Source organism: Strix uralensis, chromosome 26, assembly GCF_047716275.1.
Source record: "Strix uralensis isolate ZFMK-TIS-50842 chromosome 26, bStrUra1, whole genome shotgun sequence".
Taxonomy (NCBI): Eukaryota; Metazoa; Chordata; class Aves; order Strigiformes; family Strigidae; genus Strix; species Strix uralensis.
In genome coordinates, this window is record NC_133997.1 from 4,566,459 (window position 1) to 4,582,858 (window position 16,400).

Genomic DNA, 16,400 nt, shown 5'->3' on the forward strand with positions numbered 1-16,400 from the left:
TAATGTATGTTGATATTCACATTTAAATACAAGTCCAGATGAGTTTTAGAGAAGAAACAGGGGCAGACAGAGAACTCCCGCTGCAGCGAACAGCAAGAGGGATTACCAACGAGAAAAAAAAAACAAGAGAAGAACTGAGGGAGAGGAAAAAGAAGAGTGTTTTCCAGCCTAAAGCCTGCCTGTTCCCGAAAGTCCACACCCTTATGTGCTAGAAGCTACTTTCCATTTTGTGAACCTCCCTCCTCAAAACTCCTCTCCTTGATACCTGGCTGGGTATTATATCAGTTATACTGGATATCAGTGTCTTTATGTCTATACATAGACATGAAGAGGAGGAATGACAAAGGAAGAAGGAAGAGCGACAAAAAATAAGCATGTAAACAATGGGTGAGTCCAAATTCCAGATAGATGTGCTGCTTATCACTTGGTAATGCAACCCGGCAACACACCAACAACAAGTATGCGAGGTGCCAAGCTGACTCATTTCAACACCTTGTCATTTGTCAGGAGTCAGGACTGATTTGTTTTGTCTTCTGCTTAAAGACAGGAAAAACACGAGGAGAAGCTGTATGGGCAAGCAACATAACCCACTTTCCCCCATCTATAGAGCTGCAGTGCTTAGCCAAAACGTCATGTTCAAACACCGACAGGAAGAGGAAAGCAAAGGGGTGGGGGCAGATTTTGAACAATGTGGGTGCAGTTACTGCACAGAACCAGGAAAACATAGAGCTATACTTGTTTTACTATGAAAACAAAATACATTTTCTTGAAAAAACTTGTGGGTAAGATAACTTGGACAGGTTGTTCACTCACAAAATATATAAGATGCTAAAAGCACCGAGAAATGCAGCGGTTGCCCTGCAAAACCTTCTGAAGAGTGAAGAGCCTGTTTTCTCTCACTTGTTGAAGACTGAATCTACAAAATTCTTACAAAAGGAAATTTCTCTTATTGTGCTCTAACTCCTGATGGTTATCACTTCAAACACATCACACTGGCTGAACAGGAGAGTACTATCTCTAAACACTGCCAACCATACTGCAGTTTTGTTTCTGACCTCCCTTTGTTACTTGCAGTACCTCAGCACCTCTGACTACATTCACAGCCAACATATCATTTTGCTGCTAATGCAAAACAAAAACATACTCAAGAAACTGTACACACAGAATCTCACAACACAGCAAGAGAGACTGACAAAACCACAGAGCTATAGAAGAGGAATTTCCCAGGATTTCAAGGCCAAGTGACAGTGTTACAGCTGTAACACTGGAAGTTAATCCGTCTTCATTACTTTTCTAGGAAAATTTGTACTTTGCCATGTCACAAACCATTCAGTATTTGTCCGACAAATGCATCTTTCCCAAAATCAGAGAGAATTTTGACACATGGATGTCCTTAGCTTGAAGAAGAGTCAAACAAAGAAATCAAGAGAAATCAAAGTAATATAAGCTGGAAAAAACTCAACACAGAGGGGAAAAAAAAAAAAGATTTTGAGAGGAAAACTTAAAAGATGGATGTGATGCATCCATTTTAGCATCAGCATATGCTTCTGAGAGTAAAGCAAAAGAATTCTGTCATAGCAATGTCTAGAAAACTAGCAAATGTATGTCTCCATATTCCCTCTGTGTAAGAGTGAGTGGGGAGGAATTGCAGCATGACATTTCCCACATGTACAATCATTTTAGGGGAAAAAAAGCCACCTAGAAGATCAGTAACAGGGAAGAATAAAAAAAAAAAAAAAAAGGGAAAAAAACATCCCAGCTGGTCTGGAGCAAAAACCTCAAAATCAGCAAATGATTCTGAAATAGTCTGCTCTCCTACCTGCAGAGCCAGTTTTGCTTTTAACAAGAGTTGCCAACAAATGCTCCTTTGCATTTCAAATGTTGCTTTAGTTCAAAGGCCTCTTCAGAGGCTGAGAGCAGTGTGCCACCTAACAGCTGCACACTTTGGCTGCCTGTGACTCCATCACACCAACATTTTCTTTGAGAGGACAAGATGTACTTCACAATCTGTTTTACTGCATCAATGTCTGAGCGGAAAGTCCAAATCAGAGGTTTGCAAAGCAACTGAAGAGACAAGTTAAGAAATCAGAAGATTAACATCATTTCCAAGAAGGGCAAAGCCTGTGAACGCCTGAAGACAGATTCACCGTTTCTAAATCTAACAGACTTTCCAGTATTACAAAAGATCTCAAACCCATGAAGGCAAAATAGACAAACAGGCCATAGGCATGGAAAGAATGAATTCTACATTTGCTCACTGGCATGCATAGTGTTTGTTAGAACTAGTGAGTCTGGGAATTACTGCATAAGACCAGACAGGCCATTGCAGAACAGCACGTGCAGAGGAAGCAGCAGGTGGGACCTCCCGGTCCAGTATAACCATCCTCCGCTGACATCTAAGGCATGAGGTTAAGGTATCTGATGCAAGTGAATGTGGAACTGTCCTCAAACACAGGCCTCATTTAACCCGATAAACTCAGAGAACATTGCTATAGCCATCAAACAAAGTTAAGACTACTCACAAGAAGTGCAGAGAAGGTGGAACAATCCATTGCAAACCGAAGCAACTCTAATACACGCACAGGCATCCTCCCTCCAATCTCATAGTGGGGATTTAGGTGGCAATAGCACACATCAATTCTTACACTTACTGCTGCATCATTGATTCCATTTAATCTGTTTTGTGTCCCATTTGTGAGCAGGTTAAAAATACACACCATAGCATGGCACGGCATCTTCATGTTCCTGTGCCTCCCAAATCAAAAATGTTATAGACTTTCAGTTAAATTCCAAATCTGGGCAGAATACACACGCTGTAACCCAGAATCTGAAAAACTGAGCTGGCAGGCTGGGAAGGAAGATAATTTACTTTGCTGGTCAGGTCTCTGTACTGCTTTTTCAGTTAGTCTTGCACAGTCTTTATCTCAAGGAGCCTTCAACCTTGCATAGGTTTCTTACTACTACATACATACCGTCATCATTGTTATCATTTGAGGGGTGAGAAGATATCTAGGAACCACAGTCACAGACCATGAGAAATACTCCTGTGCTAAATACTAAAACAAAAAGAAAATGCAATTCCTCCACTCAGTTCTTACTTGTAAATTCTTTTGGCCAGTTCTGCAGCATCAACAGGAATAAACATTGTTCTCCCTCAGTCAAGCAAGCAGCAATAACGCAAAGGAGAGAAGTAGATTTCAAACTGTAACTTAATATACCTTCAAGCAGGCTGCTTATTTTATGCCTACAACTATGCTGCAAGCACACCAAGAGTTAATTTACTAGCTCATAAACTGAGAAATCTTTCTTTAACACAAAACTGTGCTTTCTTGCACCAGCCTCAGCCAGACCAGACAGGTCAGATGTCCCTACTGATTACGCTGAACTTCACAGCTTTCCTTTACCTACTTCTGCTTCTTTTAACAACACAGTTTTCTCTAGTTTTAACTAGCTCTCACCATCTCCCCCTCCCACCTCCAAAAAACCCAAACACCTTTCCCCTTTCACCTGCTATGTTACTAGACAATTCCAGCATTCCGGTCAAGAGGCAAGCAAGATAAAAAGGGAGAGTTGGCTTAAGGCAAAGTGCTACTCTGTAGCAAAGGGGAAAGGGAGAATTTAAGGATGGCAAACACTGCTGTGCAAAGCAGTTCATAAAAAGCTAGGTACACAGGCAAATTGTACTAGCTGCTCAGTCGTGAGGTTTGTCTCTTGGCCCTGGAGGTTGCTCAAAAATTTATTCATAACAAGACTTCATACTAGAGATTTTCACAGAGGAAAAACACCTTCTCTTAAGTCATGCCTTATTATGCCCGCTTTAACCAGGTCAGTTCATGAACTTTTTCCAAAACATTATTTTGCAGTGACTGAAAAACTGGTCCAGACCCACCAGTGTGAAAGACCCCCTGGGAGCAGATATTTTCTGGCAGCACTGCACACCCTATAATCACTCGATTCATCTAATTCCAGGTAGCAGCACCAGAAAGAACAACGTAGTTTGCATTCATAATGACGCTCAATTTCTTGCTCAGACTGTAATTGAGTTTTCTTCAATGCCACATTGTGAAACGACATTTATTTTCAAGCTGAAAGAAGAGTTTTAATTTGAAGGTGCAAAATTCAAGGGCATAAAAGGCCAACTAAACACAGAAATGCTCGATGCAAAGGTATTTACCTCCCTCACTTGTCTAGCTAGCAGATTCTCTGGACTAACCATAATCACCACGGCAGCATAAGCTACCATTTGTTACCTGCGAGATTCTATCTTCAGAGCTCATTTGGCACCATTTAAATGCTCACATTACCAAGCATGCTATTTAGGAAACAAAGCTCAACTGGAATCACCTTTAGCTGGTTTGGTGCTGCTAAACCCTTGTGGTGTTTTACCAGGAATTTCAAGCAGAATGCCCACTAGTCCAGTCAGAGCACCACAGTGTGTTGCATTTAAGGACAAACATGAATTTTCCAGAAGACCCCTATAGCAAAGCAGCAAAAATGCCAAACAGTCTAGAACTATCTCTTTTATTTAATAATCTACTCTGAAACACCACTATGTTTTTCAACTAATGGCACTTTAATTGGAAAAAGAATTGCAACAGGCAGTGATTCTTTCTGAAAAGACTAGAAGACTAATTCCTTCTGTGTTTCTCAAAAATCTAAACCAATTATTGTTCTTTTTCTTGAAAAACAGAATGATATCAAGACCTCTGTGAAAGTGAGCTTAAAAGCATAACTGCTAAAGGTTTAAGAACAGCAAAGTACCCACCCCACTCCAGGAGCTGAGTCTGAGGCTACCTGTGCCTCAGGGAGCCACTGCGGAGCCTGGCAAAGCCACAGCTCTTCCAAGGAAAATATCCTGACACCAGGGTCACCACGGTACAGCTGGTGTTAGTCATGGGTAAAGACAGCTTGTGCTCCATTTCCCCCCCTACATTCAGGGGTAGGCAGAGGGCCCCAAGCTCACAGGAGCCGCAGACAGAGCCGGTCTCTCACCAAACCCTCCCTGAGGCGAGGGCTCACCACAGGAGGCCCTGCCACCGCTCCCCTCCAAACCCCCCAAGTGCTGCCTGAGGACTTACCGCCACCACAGCCCGAAAAGCACAACTTCAGCAGCATGGGCAAATAATCCTTTCCTAGTGAGAACACAAGCAAGTCTGTCCAGGGGTAGGTGTCTGGACAACAGCCCCGCACAGCTGTGCCCAATGCCCACTAACGAGAGGGCACAGCTGCTCCTGGGGGTGGGCTGCCAGCTGGGGGGCACCCACCCACACCTGTGCCCTCCCACACATCCCCACACAGGCAAGTTCCTCAGTGATGTGTTTTGCTAAATTAAAACACTTTGGAACAGCTACATTTCAGTATTTATACTCCTAAAACATCCAGGTTATTAACTGAAGACAGGCTTTGCTATCCAGTCCGAACAAAGAGCTCCCTAGAAGGAAGGAGCAGTACACACAAGCCCATTCCCAATCAGCAGGAAGAAGGCAGCAAGATGGGCAATAAGAAAATGGAGCCTCTAATTTAACACCCTGCAGGCAGATGGCCCAGCTGAAGCTGTCTGCAAGCACAAAACCAGAGTACGTGCACCTGGCAAGACGTACAGCCATAAAGTAGAAGCTTTTTTTGTGTTCCCAAGGGCTTCTAAAATGAACGTGGTAAATATTCTTCAGGACAAGAACCATGCACTTAGGTGTAAAATAGGCAGAAAAGATAAAAACCAGTAAAAATGGTAACAGATTTCTCAGCCAAATGAAGTGGGTTTGACAACTACGAAATCTCTCCCCTGCAAGTCAACAAACCCATGCACTGTGATGGTACCTGAGGTCTGTTCAGCTTAACCAATCCTTTTTTAAACACGAAGAAAAATAGTGATTTTATAACAACTATGATACAAATAGCATGGCCTTGAAGCTTCACACACAACTCAAGTATTGCCAAGCCTCTCTTCCTCCAAATTTCACCCCATGAAAGAGTCTGAAATGGGCCCTTTTGTACACTGTAGTGGAACACCACTCTTAGATTTGGCCTGATCTCATCCCAATCGCAATGGGAAAAAGCGAAGGGTACTTTATCAGTCACCTACTATCACCATGCAAGAAATGCCCTAACCTGAAAATATCTTGACAATAAAAATATTGGAAGTGATTGCATTATTTATTTTTCCAACCTATTAATTCTTCAGGCACTCAGCACTTCTGTTCTGTCCCAGTGTTCCAGCCCTACATAGTCTCCATACTTCTCCAGCCACCACTCTCGTAAAACTGGAAAACACAATTTTTTGGGCTATGCAACTGAGAAACTACAAGAAAAACCACATTGTTCTGTACAAGCCTAGCCTCTTAAGCAGAAATTCCTATGCTGTCAGTTTGCCAGGTCTGAAGCCCTGCAAGACTGCTTCACCATCCCAGACCCAGCTTCCCAGTGGAGCAACTGATACCTGCAGGCTTTCCTTCCTACACTGCTGCAATAATCTCAGCTGCTGGCCTTATTTAGACCAGTACATCAGTTTGCTTTGCGTACTCAGAAAATACTCCAGTTTGATTTTGTAGGTGGCACTAATGCTTTCAGGGTCACATCCCTCTGGAACCTGCTCAGCCTCGCATGAAGCATCACCATATGCTATTTTGTGAATTCAAGAAGTTACCTGAAAACTGTCAGGATCTGACACAGATCTGCAGTTTGGTGGGAAAAAAATTGCACAGCAGTTTTAAAAATCTTGCATGAGTACAATACCTACTTGTCTGTCTTGAACAAAGGATTTACAGGATCAGGCCACTACACAAAGGATTGAATAGGAAGAAAATACACCACACATCTATCTTTGTGAAATCTGATCACCTGGAATAGTCCCTGGATGAAAGGAAAATACACCTGCAAACAAGAATTTTTCTTCTAGATAAGAAACTTCTGTCTTTTTCTCAAGAATCTCTCATTTAGCTTCTCTTTTACCTAGATACATTGGCCTTCTGGTAATAATACACATAATGTGAGGCTGGTCTCAATAATACACTAGTCAACAGCATTCTGAAAGACTCCCATGTAACTGTCCCTTCTGGACTTTCTAGGACAGGGACAGAAGGGGACACGGCTTAGAGCCATGCCTTTGAAAAGGCTCACACTAACAGGCATCCCTCAGCTTTAAGACCTGGTGTGACCTTTATTTTAACTGTAGAAATCCAAATTATTTTGTGGGGGGGGGAAAAAAAAAGGAAAAAAAAGCTGGCACCAGCCTGAACCTGAGTAAGGAGAATGTGCTGGTACCAGCAGAGGAGGAGGAGAGACTGCATACACAGATAGACTGTGCTCTCGCTTCTCTGCTGGTACCAGCAGATCCTCTCACCTCCATGTACAGGTGCTGCCCCAGGCTCTGACATCTCCCTGGTCCCTCCCTGTCACGCAGGCTGAGTCAGCAGAGGTGAAGTTCCACCAGCACAGAAAAATCCTTCACAGCTACAGCTGGCAGACATGAAGACTCTGCACTAAGCGGGGAAGTAAACAAAGCAAAACGGCTCAGGTGACTGTGTGACACTTAACTGTCTGCTTCCTACATTACAATTAAAGGTTTAGGGAGAGAATATGGAATATCAGTTTTATCACACCAGACTGACACTAATGATTCACAGATGTTACACACCAGAAAGGATCACTCAAACTAAAATAACTACAATAAGAAGCTGAAAACCAGAACTAAATTATGAAAATATAGAACAAAGGAGGGAGACACAAAGACGTGGCAAATGACATGAACTGAGGGGAGATGGAAGAAAATGAAAGAAAGTAAGAAGATAACTGAGTTAATCTTCTGCAACTTCTGTGAAGTTCACTGCTCATGAAGATATCCCATTAACAATGTCACGTGAGTAAACTTACTGCTGGTAGAATTCCTGGCCTATCTCACCTGGTCTCTAGGCCTGTTTTCCAGGCATTAAGTCAAAATCTCAGTGACTTCCCCTGGCAGTGTGAGTGGTCTGCAAATTGAAGATTGTGCACTTCAGCAGCAACAGTCCTGATCCGTGAATCCTAAACAGACTGTAGAAATGCACTTAGCAGAGTCATGGTAGCCACGAGGACAGGGAGAAAGTTGGACAGAGAGGGGAATGCAAAGGTGTGCTGAAAGGATGGACTATGTGAAACTGCTCAGCAGTGTATCAGAAGCTCTGCACAAATAAAAACCATAAAGTGTTGAGTAAGAGAGCAGATAAGATCCACGAAACAAAGCGCAGGGAATCCCCCTAAAGCAGAAAGCCCAATAGCCTGAAGAAGCTACCTTTACTTCTCCTGGGGGCAAAAGGTGGTGCCAGAGAATTGGGGAAGGGGGAGAGGTAAAGTTCAGATACCACTCACAACGCTGCTTTGCATCTGTTTGATTTTGAGCTTGGTGCTGCTACCTGCCTGCAGGGAGGGCTGGGAGAAGGAACCAGCCATGCAGAAGCACTACAGTTACGTGAAAGAAAGAGGAAGAAAAATACACATATAGCTATTCTTAAATTTAAAGATGCCCACAACGCTAGTTCCTGTAGCTTTCTTCTTTCTTAAAGAAAAAAAGGCTGGCTCGTGAGAGGAGAATTTCAGTTTTTAAGTACTGCCTTACCAAGACAAGAAATGTAAGGACAAGACTATGCAGACCTGAACAAGGGCAAAAGCCAAAGCAATAGCAAATTAGATCAAGAGGTACACAGCAACGGATCACAAAAATCACAATGAAACTTTGCAGAGAACAACCTGGAGACAGCAAAAGCTTTTGCAAGGTCCCTTGGCCACAAAGAGTGCTAGCAGGAGAATCAGGTTATTACTTTACACAACAATACAGAGACAACCCCAAAAAAGACAGTGCAGGGACATTCTCTCAGTTTATTCCAGTCTCAAAGTGACAGTTGCTAAATTGCAGCAATTTAGTAACTTCCACTGGATCTTTGTTTGACCATCTTCACAGTCCCTAGTAAACCAAATCTATCCATGAAGACCTTCTTTTTCCCCGTGCAGGGTTTTGTTTTGGTGGGGGTTTCCATCCCCCAGATAAAGTCACCCCAAAAGAGTGACTTAAGACAAAGTACATTTAAAATGTAATTTCCTATGGGATTCTAACAGACAGTAATTGAAGTCCAGGCAGAGATCTTATCCCAGGAAAACGGATCTGTGTCTTTCTGGTACATAAATAAAGTGCCTGTGATCTGAAAGGGCTCAAAACCCAGCCTTTTAATGAGTTCTGAAAGTTAGCATACTGTCACACAAAGAAATAATGATTGGATGTGCTGGTGGGGAGACTGCTAACTTACAGTACTACTCTGCGCTAGGCCTTTCATCTAAGGAGATCCACGTGCTTTCTAGAATAGAGGGCCTGAATTCCTCCTAGATTTGGAGAAGCAACCTGATCTAATGCTGTCAGCTGCTCCATTTACCTAAAAATCAGCTGTGGGGAAAGGAGAGCATAAACCTATGCTAATAGTCCAACCAAGCTCTGCTCCGATTTTCCGCCAGGGTTCAAAAGACTCCCAAAGCACAAACATTAACAGATTTACCCCAAATCATTTACCAGCAGAACTGGACAAAGCAGCAACTTAGAGCAACTTCCCTATTTACACACAGAAGTCCTCATGGGAGGTCAAAGCCACAACGCTGTTGTATTGCTATTTCATCTCAGGCATCTAGGTCACTCATTCTGTGAAACGTGTTGGGCTTTCTCTGTCTTAACCCTCTCCACTCCTTTGCCATGCTGGGAGCAGCACAGCCCTGGCTAGAACCAGTATCTTCTCTTCATTGTGGCTGGAATGAATTTTGCTTTAAGTTCCCAGGGGGGTCAAGTCAGCTCTGTTAGATTAGACTTGAATTACTCTGTATTTCTGTCTGGAATAGCCAGGTATGATTTACTCTGGAGGAAACTTCATTCTACCCTGAACAGACAGAAAGTTCCAAGACAAATCTCCTCCCCGTTCCCAGCTGGCCAGCTGTAACTGAGCTTTCTTTATAGGGTACACACCAGGGCAGATCAACTGGGGTTCAGGGGAACTGCCCCCTGCTCCCCTCCCAGCACCACCCAGTGAAGTACGAACAGAAACTCCAAGGGGAAGTAGCTGCTTGGCTTCACAGCCTCCTGTTCGGATCGCAGCTGGATCCAGCTTGCTTACTGCTGAGAATAAACTCTTCCACAAGGTGAGTTTCTCCTTGAGCCCAGGATCTACACAATCCAGCCTCAAATTTCCTCCCAGTCCAGAAGGTGAATTTGGCGGGAAGAAAATAACCCACAAAAGAATAAAATCTGAGGGGAGCGATTCTGCTGCACAAATACTTCCTTTCTGAGCTTAGCTAAGAGTTTTGGAACTGCAGTTTGCTAAGAGAGGGTGGAGAAGCCAAGGTAAGCAAAGGATTTATAACACTACAAAGTCTTCGTTGTTCTTAGTTACTGCTGACCTACGAAGCACAGGTAAATACACTGCAGGAAAACTCGTTAGGGTGGTAAATCATTGATGGGGGACATTTGCTGATGGACTTACTATGGATCAAATAACATTTACATCTTAAACTTAAAATTATTTCTCCAGGAAAGAGTTCAAGGACTGTTTACCTAGAGTACAACACTTCTTTTGCTAGAAGAGAAAAAATTAACTCTGGCTTCTCTGACAAGACCAAAAAAGTCCCACATGTCCTGACCTCATTTATAGCAAAATATATTGAAATATCATGTAAGTGGAGTAAATCCAACTTCACAGCAGCACATAATAAGAGAGGATCACATCTTTTTATAGTTCCAATTTCTAACTTCTTCAGCAGTGTTGTAATGCAAATCCAAACCACAAATACCCACTTTTTCCCCTGATCTCTCCTCCCCTGGTATCACTTGTGAACATATTCATTATCTGGCCCTTTTCCAGAAAGCTGTTGGCCCAGACTCTACATGTAGGACTGTGGTAATTCACCCTTCCTGCCTTCTAACGTCTCAGTATAGCTCAGCCTGAGGATCCTAAAGAGCTTGGTGCTTCAGGCAAGCTGCTTTTGAAAACACTGTTTCTTACACCTGCCAAAAAGCAACTGGCCTCAGCATCCAGCACTACAAGAGGCCTTCGACCTATACAGCACGTTGACTTCCTTGTTGACCACAAGCCAGTTATATCAACTAGTACCTCCCCTGGCACCATTTACAAAGGCCAACCTGTCAGACCTACGCACAATGGCTCTCCAGTAGAATTTAGTAAGAGCTGGGCACCTGGAAACCACCAGCTTTTTAATGCCACGTTCTTCACTTTATCTATGTTTGGCTTGGCAAATTTGCTCCAAGAAATAGGCTTATTAGCAGCATTTCTCCCATTAAGAGTACCACTGGTGTACACTTGGTATGGTTTTGGAATTACAAAATATAGAGTAGTTTGTTGCTCAGAGGTGTAGGAGTGATGGGCTGCAGCAGATTTCTCACAGAGAACAGTGCATATTTTGTGCTATATTGGGCTTTGATTTGTCAGAACTTACACTGGCTGACAGATGGGCGAGGGGGAGATTGGGAATCAATGCTTGCTGCTTTTGGTAGATATAAGTGGGTTTTCCAGGTCTCTCTTTTTCAGGGTCTAATACTGCCAGTCAGTAAAAGGTAACAAGGAAAACCAAGCTTCCTCTTCCTCAGTTCAAGTTTCTTCCAGTTCTTCTAATGACTGGACTGGGTACCTGACTGACTTTAAGAGAAGATTTTGTCCTGCTTAATTTATGAAGTTATCTTGTCTATCTGCTATTATTTCAGGGTTATCTGTTTCCTTTCCCAGGAAAAACTATCAGGGGTAACTCTTCCCTTCATCCAGTTTTCATTTTCCCAGATTTCTTGCAAGACTGAATTCTGTATGTTCCAGAGAAAACAGACTTTCCACCGAAGTAACTGTTCTTTCTGATGCTACCTCACAAACATGCTGCGTCCCACCAAATTTCAGATCTCCACAAATCCAAAGCAGGCACCACTTCCACACTTCCCTAGTATCAGCACACTCTCATTTTGCAGCTCCGTTGCTTCATACCTTTTGCAACTGCAATCAACAACGCGAGTCAGTAACGTGATCTACAGTGACCGTTCCCGTATTGTCAAAACATTACACATCTTGGAACTTCTGCATACCTCACAGAAAAGAGATGCTACCTGCTGGATTCCAAGTATGCATTAAAATATATCAGAACAAGTGAAACACATAAAACAGACGTTATACTGAATGGATTTAAACCAGAGGAACACGATGTGTCCACAACCACAGATTTCCTCCTTGAATTTAATAGAAATGAGCTGCTGTTTTTACTTCCAAAGCCAGGAGCAGGAATTTGAATTGCTGGGTGACTGAGATCTTCCCCTAAGCATCGGTTCCTTGTAGAAAATATGAATACTACTTTCCCATGACATGAACAGCTAAATACTTCCAAGATTCTCATATAGTTCTCACATAAACAGACACAGGCGAATCTCACTGTATGATAACCAGCATTTAGGGAATCTTACTGGAGAGTTCCAATAGCCCTTTTCTTATTTGTTGGGCTGCTGTTAAAAAAACACATTCTTGGAAATCTTTTTGTTTAATTTGAAACATTTTCAGCAACAAAAGAGTTGCATAAAACCAAGTGTTGCAACTTTAAATTTGTTTCTGAATTCATCCGAGATCAACGTACCACTGGGTGTTGTATAGAGAAAAGTTATTTTCTCACCAATTAGGTTTTACAACCTTTTTTTTTTTTTTTTAAGAGGAACCTTGAGGAAGAGAGGTTCATCTACAGCATTTGCAAGATTATCTAAATTTTTATATGCAGCTTTAATACATTTCTTCAATACAAGTACTTAGCACAGCAAATCAGCAGGATTACTGATTCAACAGGTATGTGAAAGATGGGAGAGGGTCCATCCCATGGAGATATGAACTCACCTGGGGAGTTATAAAGTTATTTATAGAAGCTGGTCAGGTAAAAGCTGAGATAAAAGTAGTAAGAGCTGAGATAAAAGTAGTAAGGACTTGTTAATTGAATACTTCAACAGTTCCAGAAATAAAACTACTGAGTTAAAGATGAACCAACCTAGGGCTGAAGCTTGTCCTTCTGCCAATTTTTGTGATTCATCATACCAGCCCAGTATCTGCAAGGAGCAAGGCTTCATTTGGCAAAGTTATTAAGCACGTGCCTGGCTTCAGACTGATTCACCGATGAACTAGCTCAGTGAGACTATTCTTTTCTCACAGAAATGAGGCATTTACTATTTCAGACTTCTGGAAACAACCCAACAAATTAAGTGCTTCGTCAAGGAATAAACCAACAAGCATAAAGATGGCCTCCAAAGCTCAGTACCAAGAAACTCCTTCAATTTGCCATTATTAGAATTTCCCAGTTTCTTTGGAAGGGGAAGACACAGTTTTATTCTTGTTGCCCTGTGGTGAATGACTCCTTTTACCTGCGGTAGAAACACAGTATGCTCATGGATAGGTGCTGGGGACCCAAAGAAAGCGTAAGTATTAATTTCATTCAGGTCAGGGACTCACCTTCTGTGGATGGAACTTCCAAAAGCAAGATTGCTCATTTGCCATATTCTCTGGATTTCTCTCTGGTAGGTGACACTTTTGAATCTTCCTACTTTTTTAGCTGCAGAGAGAAGAGAAAAAGTAGCCAATAAGAGAAGATCAAATGTAATTCTTGTACTTCTGTGGTACACACCAGGTCATCTACAACTCCAGTGTTTCATGCACCATGGAAAGATATTAACAAGAATTTTCTTCTTTTGTTTTAGTGGTTTTAGTTCTGGAAATAAAGATTTCCCATTTTGACTATAAATAAAAAAACCTTCTTCTTTACTTCAGGCTTTTATTCCTCCCCTACAAGCACAACTGATACGATATTCTCTCCTCTGATGTTTGAGAGCAAGATTATAGAAACATCTACTTCAGGCTACCTACCCAGGAACTTTGGAGTGACAATGTCCTGGTCTTTCTGCAGTGGCATAAAAACAGCTTCTTGGGAATCTTCATGTCCTGTGAGAAATAAAAGCACAATATTAAAACAAGAAACTTTCAGAAGAACATTTCCTGGAGGTAGAACTGGGACTATCGGGAAATCTCTGTCCTACACAGAGGCAATCTTGACTTCCACTAGACCATTTTCTAAAGCAGCCTTAATTCAGTGTCCAATTTTTGGTATCTTAGCTCTGTCTTCAGTAAGTGTTCTACATCATTGGGTTCTATTGGCTCTGAGTGGAGCTAAGGATGCTCAGAGGCTCAAGCTAGGAATCCAGAACAAAAATCCTCTTTAACTTTCAACATTTACCTGTGTGTGGGTATTTCTTTAGCTACAGAGGTAAATAAAAGCATCTCCAATACAGAGATTTGCAAATTTACAAATACGTGTGACTGAGTAGTACACAAAAGTCTCTGTCACTCAGGAGCTGCGATGTGTAGTGGCCCTGGTTCTGGAGCAAACTCTTCACCTGGTCACTCTCATCTGCCAATTCAATGTTACCCGCAACACGCAGAAGTCTAGGTCAGGGTTCAAGGGCAGAAAGCTACTAAGACCTCTGGCAATGAAACTCGAGACGTGTCTCAGCTATGCAAAGGTGATCCACATCTGAAAAACAGCCCGAAGTCTGGGTGCATTTTAGCTGAGTACTATGATTCTGGAGCATCTCAAAATAATTATCTGCGTCTCATCCTAGTGGTCAGTCAGCCAAGTTACATCGATGCACATGCTTTTTGTCAAGGCAAAAGTTAGGCTGTACAACTTGGCGCAAACCTCTTTGCTGTGGGATAAGCTGGCTCATAATACACTGCACTTGCTCTGGTCTAGGAGAATTCAATAGGTAGCCATTAAGGGCAACTTGACAGGCTCGGTTAACGTGACTGTATTCAAGGACTGACTGTGAAAACCTGCAAAGAATCCACCAGTACATGTGGGTTGTTAGCACATTTCATCGTGTTGACATAGTAATGAAATCCTCATGGGATATTTTCTTCAGATGGACATTTTCATTAGACATTTTCACTAGACCTTTTATTCTAACAGCATTTAAAAGCCCTCTATCTAGCTGTGTACGTATAAGAGATTAACCAGATAATGAGCACAGCCAGGGGTGGCCTTAGCAACTACAACAAACACAGGAACATTATCTGGCTTTGTTAACACACTGGGAGGCTTGACAACAGTTTCCCACCGGAAGACAGAACCAGCAGAAACCACCCAGCTCACTTCAGGACTCAAGAGCCACACACAGTCGTAAACCAAAGAGGTTTCTTTCCAGGGATCTCGACCGTACCTTCCTTCTCATAGCCACAGCAGCGTTCGATGCTCTCCAAGAGAAACTGAACTTTACACTGAATGTTGAAAAGGGCCTTTTCATTTTCTGTTAAGAGAGGCATAAGTCAAAGCAACCAAAGAAAAACCAACAGCCCTGTGATCCTTCTCCAAATTCCAAATTAAGTGACCCTGCACACAATCACTCTTATCAGCAGTCTCGGGGAAATGGCACCCTTCTGAATGTGAGGGGACTTAACAGCTACTCCAGAGAGCGCTGGACTTCCAGAAGATTCCATAAACCACTAGAAAAATAGTAAATACTTCAGAAGTAGAACAAAAACAATGGTTGCACCACTCCTCTTTTTATTTGTTCTTTCATTTCCAAAAAATTCTTAACAGATCATGAAAAGAAACACTGTGTAAAACTCTGCTCTTTTCATTGATATTGTTTTGTTTTGTAGGAAAGAAAGACCCAAAACATTTTGAAACTCAAAGATGTTTACTTATAGCCGCAGTGGGGAAAAAAGAAAACTTCCAGCAAAATTCCATACGCATATCTTTGTTTTGATCTAAAACAAGAAATGGTTTTCATTGGAAAACTGTTACAATGAAAAATTTGACAAATTTTATTTACTGCTGCCTTCCACCCTGCCTTTTACAAATATAACCTGGAACCACAAGTCACAGAGATAACTTTATCACCTGCCTGGGCACCATGTTTCCCTGTGGATATCACAAAGACCGCAATCACTGAAGACGCTTACCTCCATGTAGTAGTTATAAGCATATCTGCTGTTAACCAGAAAAGAAAGCAATGAGGAGAGCAATGACAGTTTTTTCACTACTATATTCTAGAACAGGCAATCGCAGAGAGTGACCTACAGGTCTTTTGTAGTGTTTGCCTGTATTTTCCCACTTTCTGAAAGTCCCTTCAAAGTGTCAGTAAGTACCTAAATTCTGCCAAGGTGAAGTTGCAGAGGAACCAAACCTTTTGTTTTTAGGAGCAAGCTCAGAAAACACGGAACTACTAAAATGAGTAGATGTGGGCAAAAGACCTTGCAGTTCCTCTGGATCCACCAGAGACACCAGTTAATGGAAGCAAAACTGAGAGCTTCTGCCTTGGCTCCTGGGCACTGGAGTGTCACTCTCTTAATAACCACTATGGTTATGAA

The 16,400-nt window shown here is 42.2% G+C and overlaps 1 protein-coding gene across 1 annotated transcript in view; it reads right to left on the minus strand.

Moving 5' to 3' along the window:
* Positions 1-16,400, minus strand: part of LOC141935161 (uncharacterized) — a 98,677-nt gene that overhangs the window by 43,069 nt on the left and 39,208 nt on the right. Inside the window, exons 59-60 of the mRNA XM_074851150.1 lie at positions 13,899-13,973; positions 13,488-13,587 (exon numbers count right to left, since the gene is read on the minus strand). Of these exons, the coding sequence (XP_074707251.1) occupies positions 13,488-13,587; positions 13,899-13,973 (175 nt within the window). The remainder of the gene's footprint in view (positions 1-13,487; positions 13,588-13,898; positions 13,974-16,400) is intronic.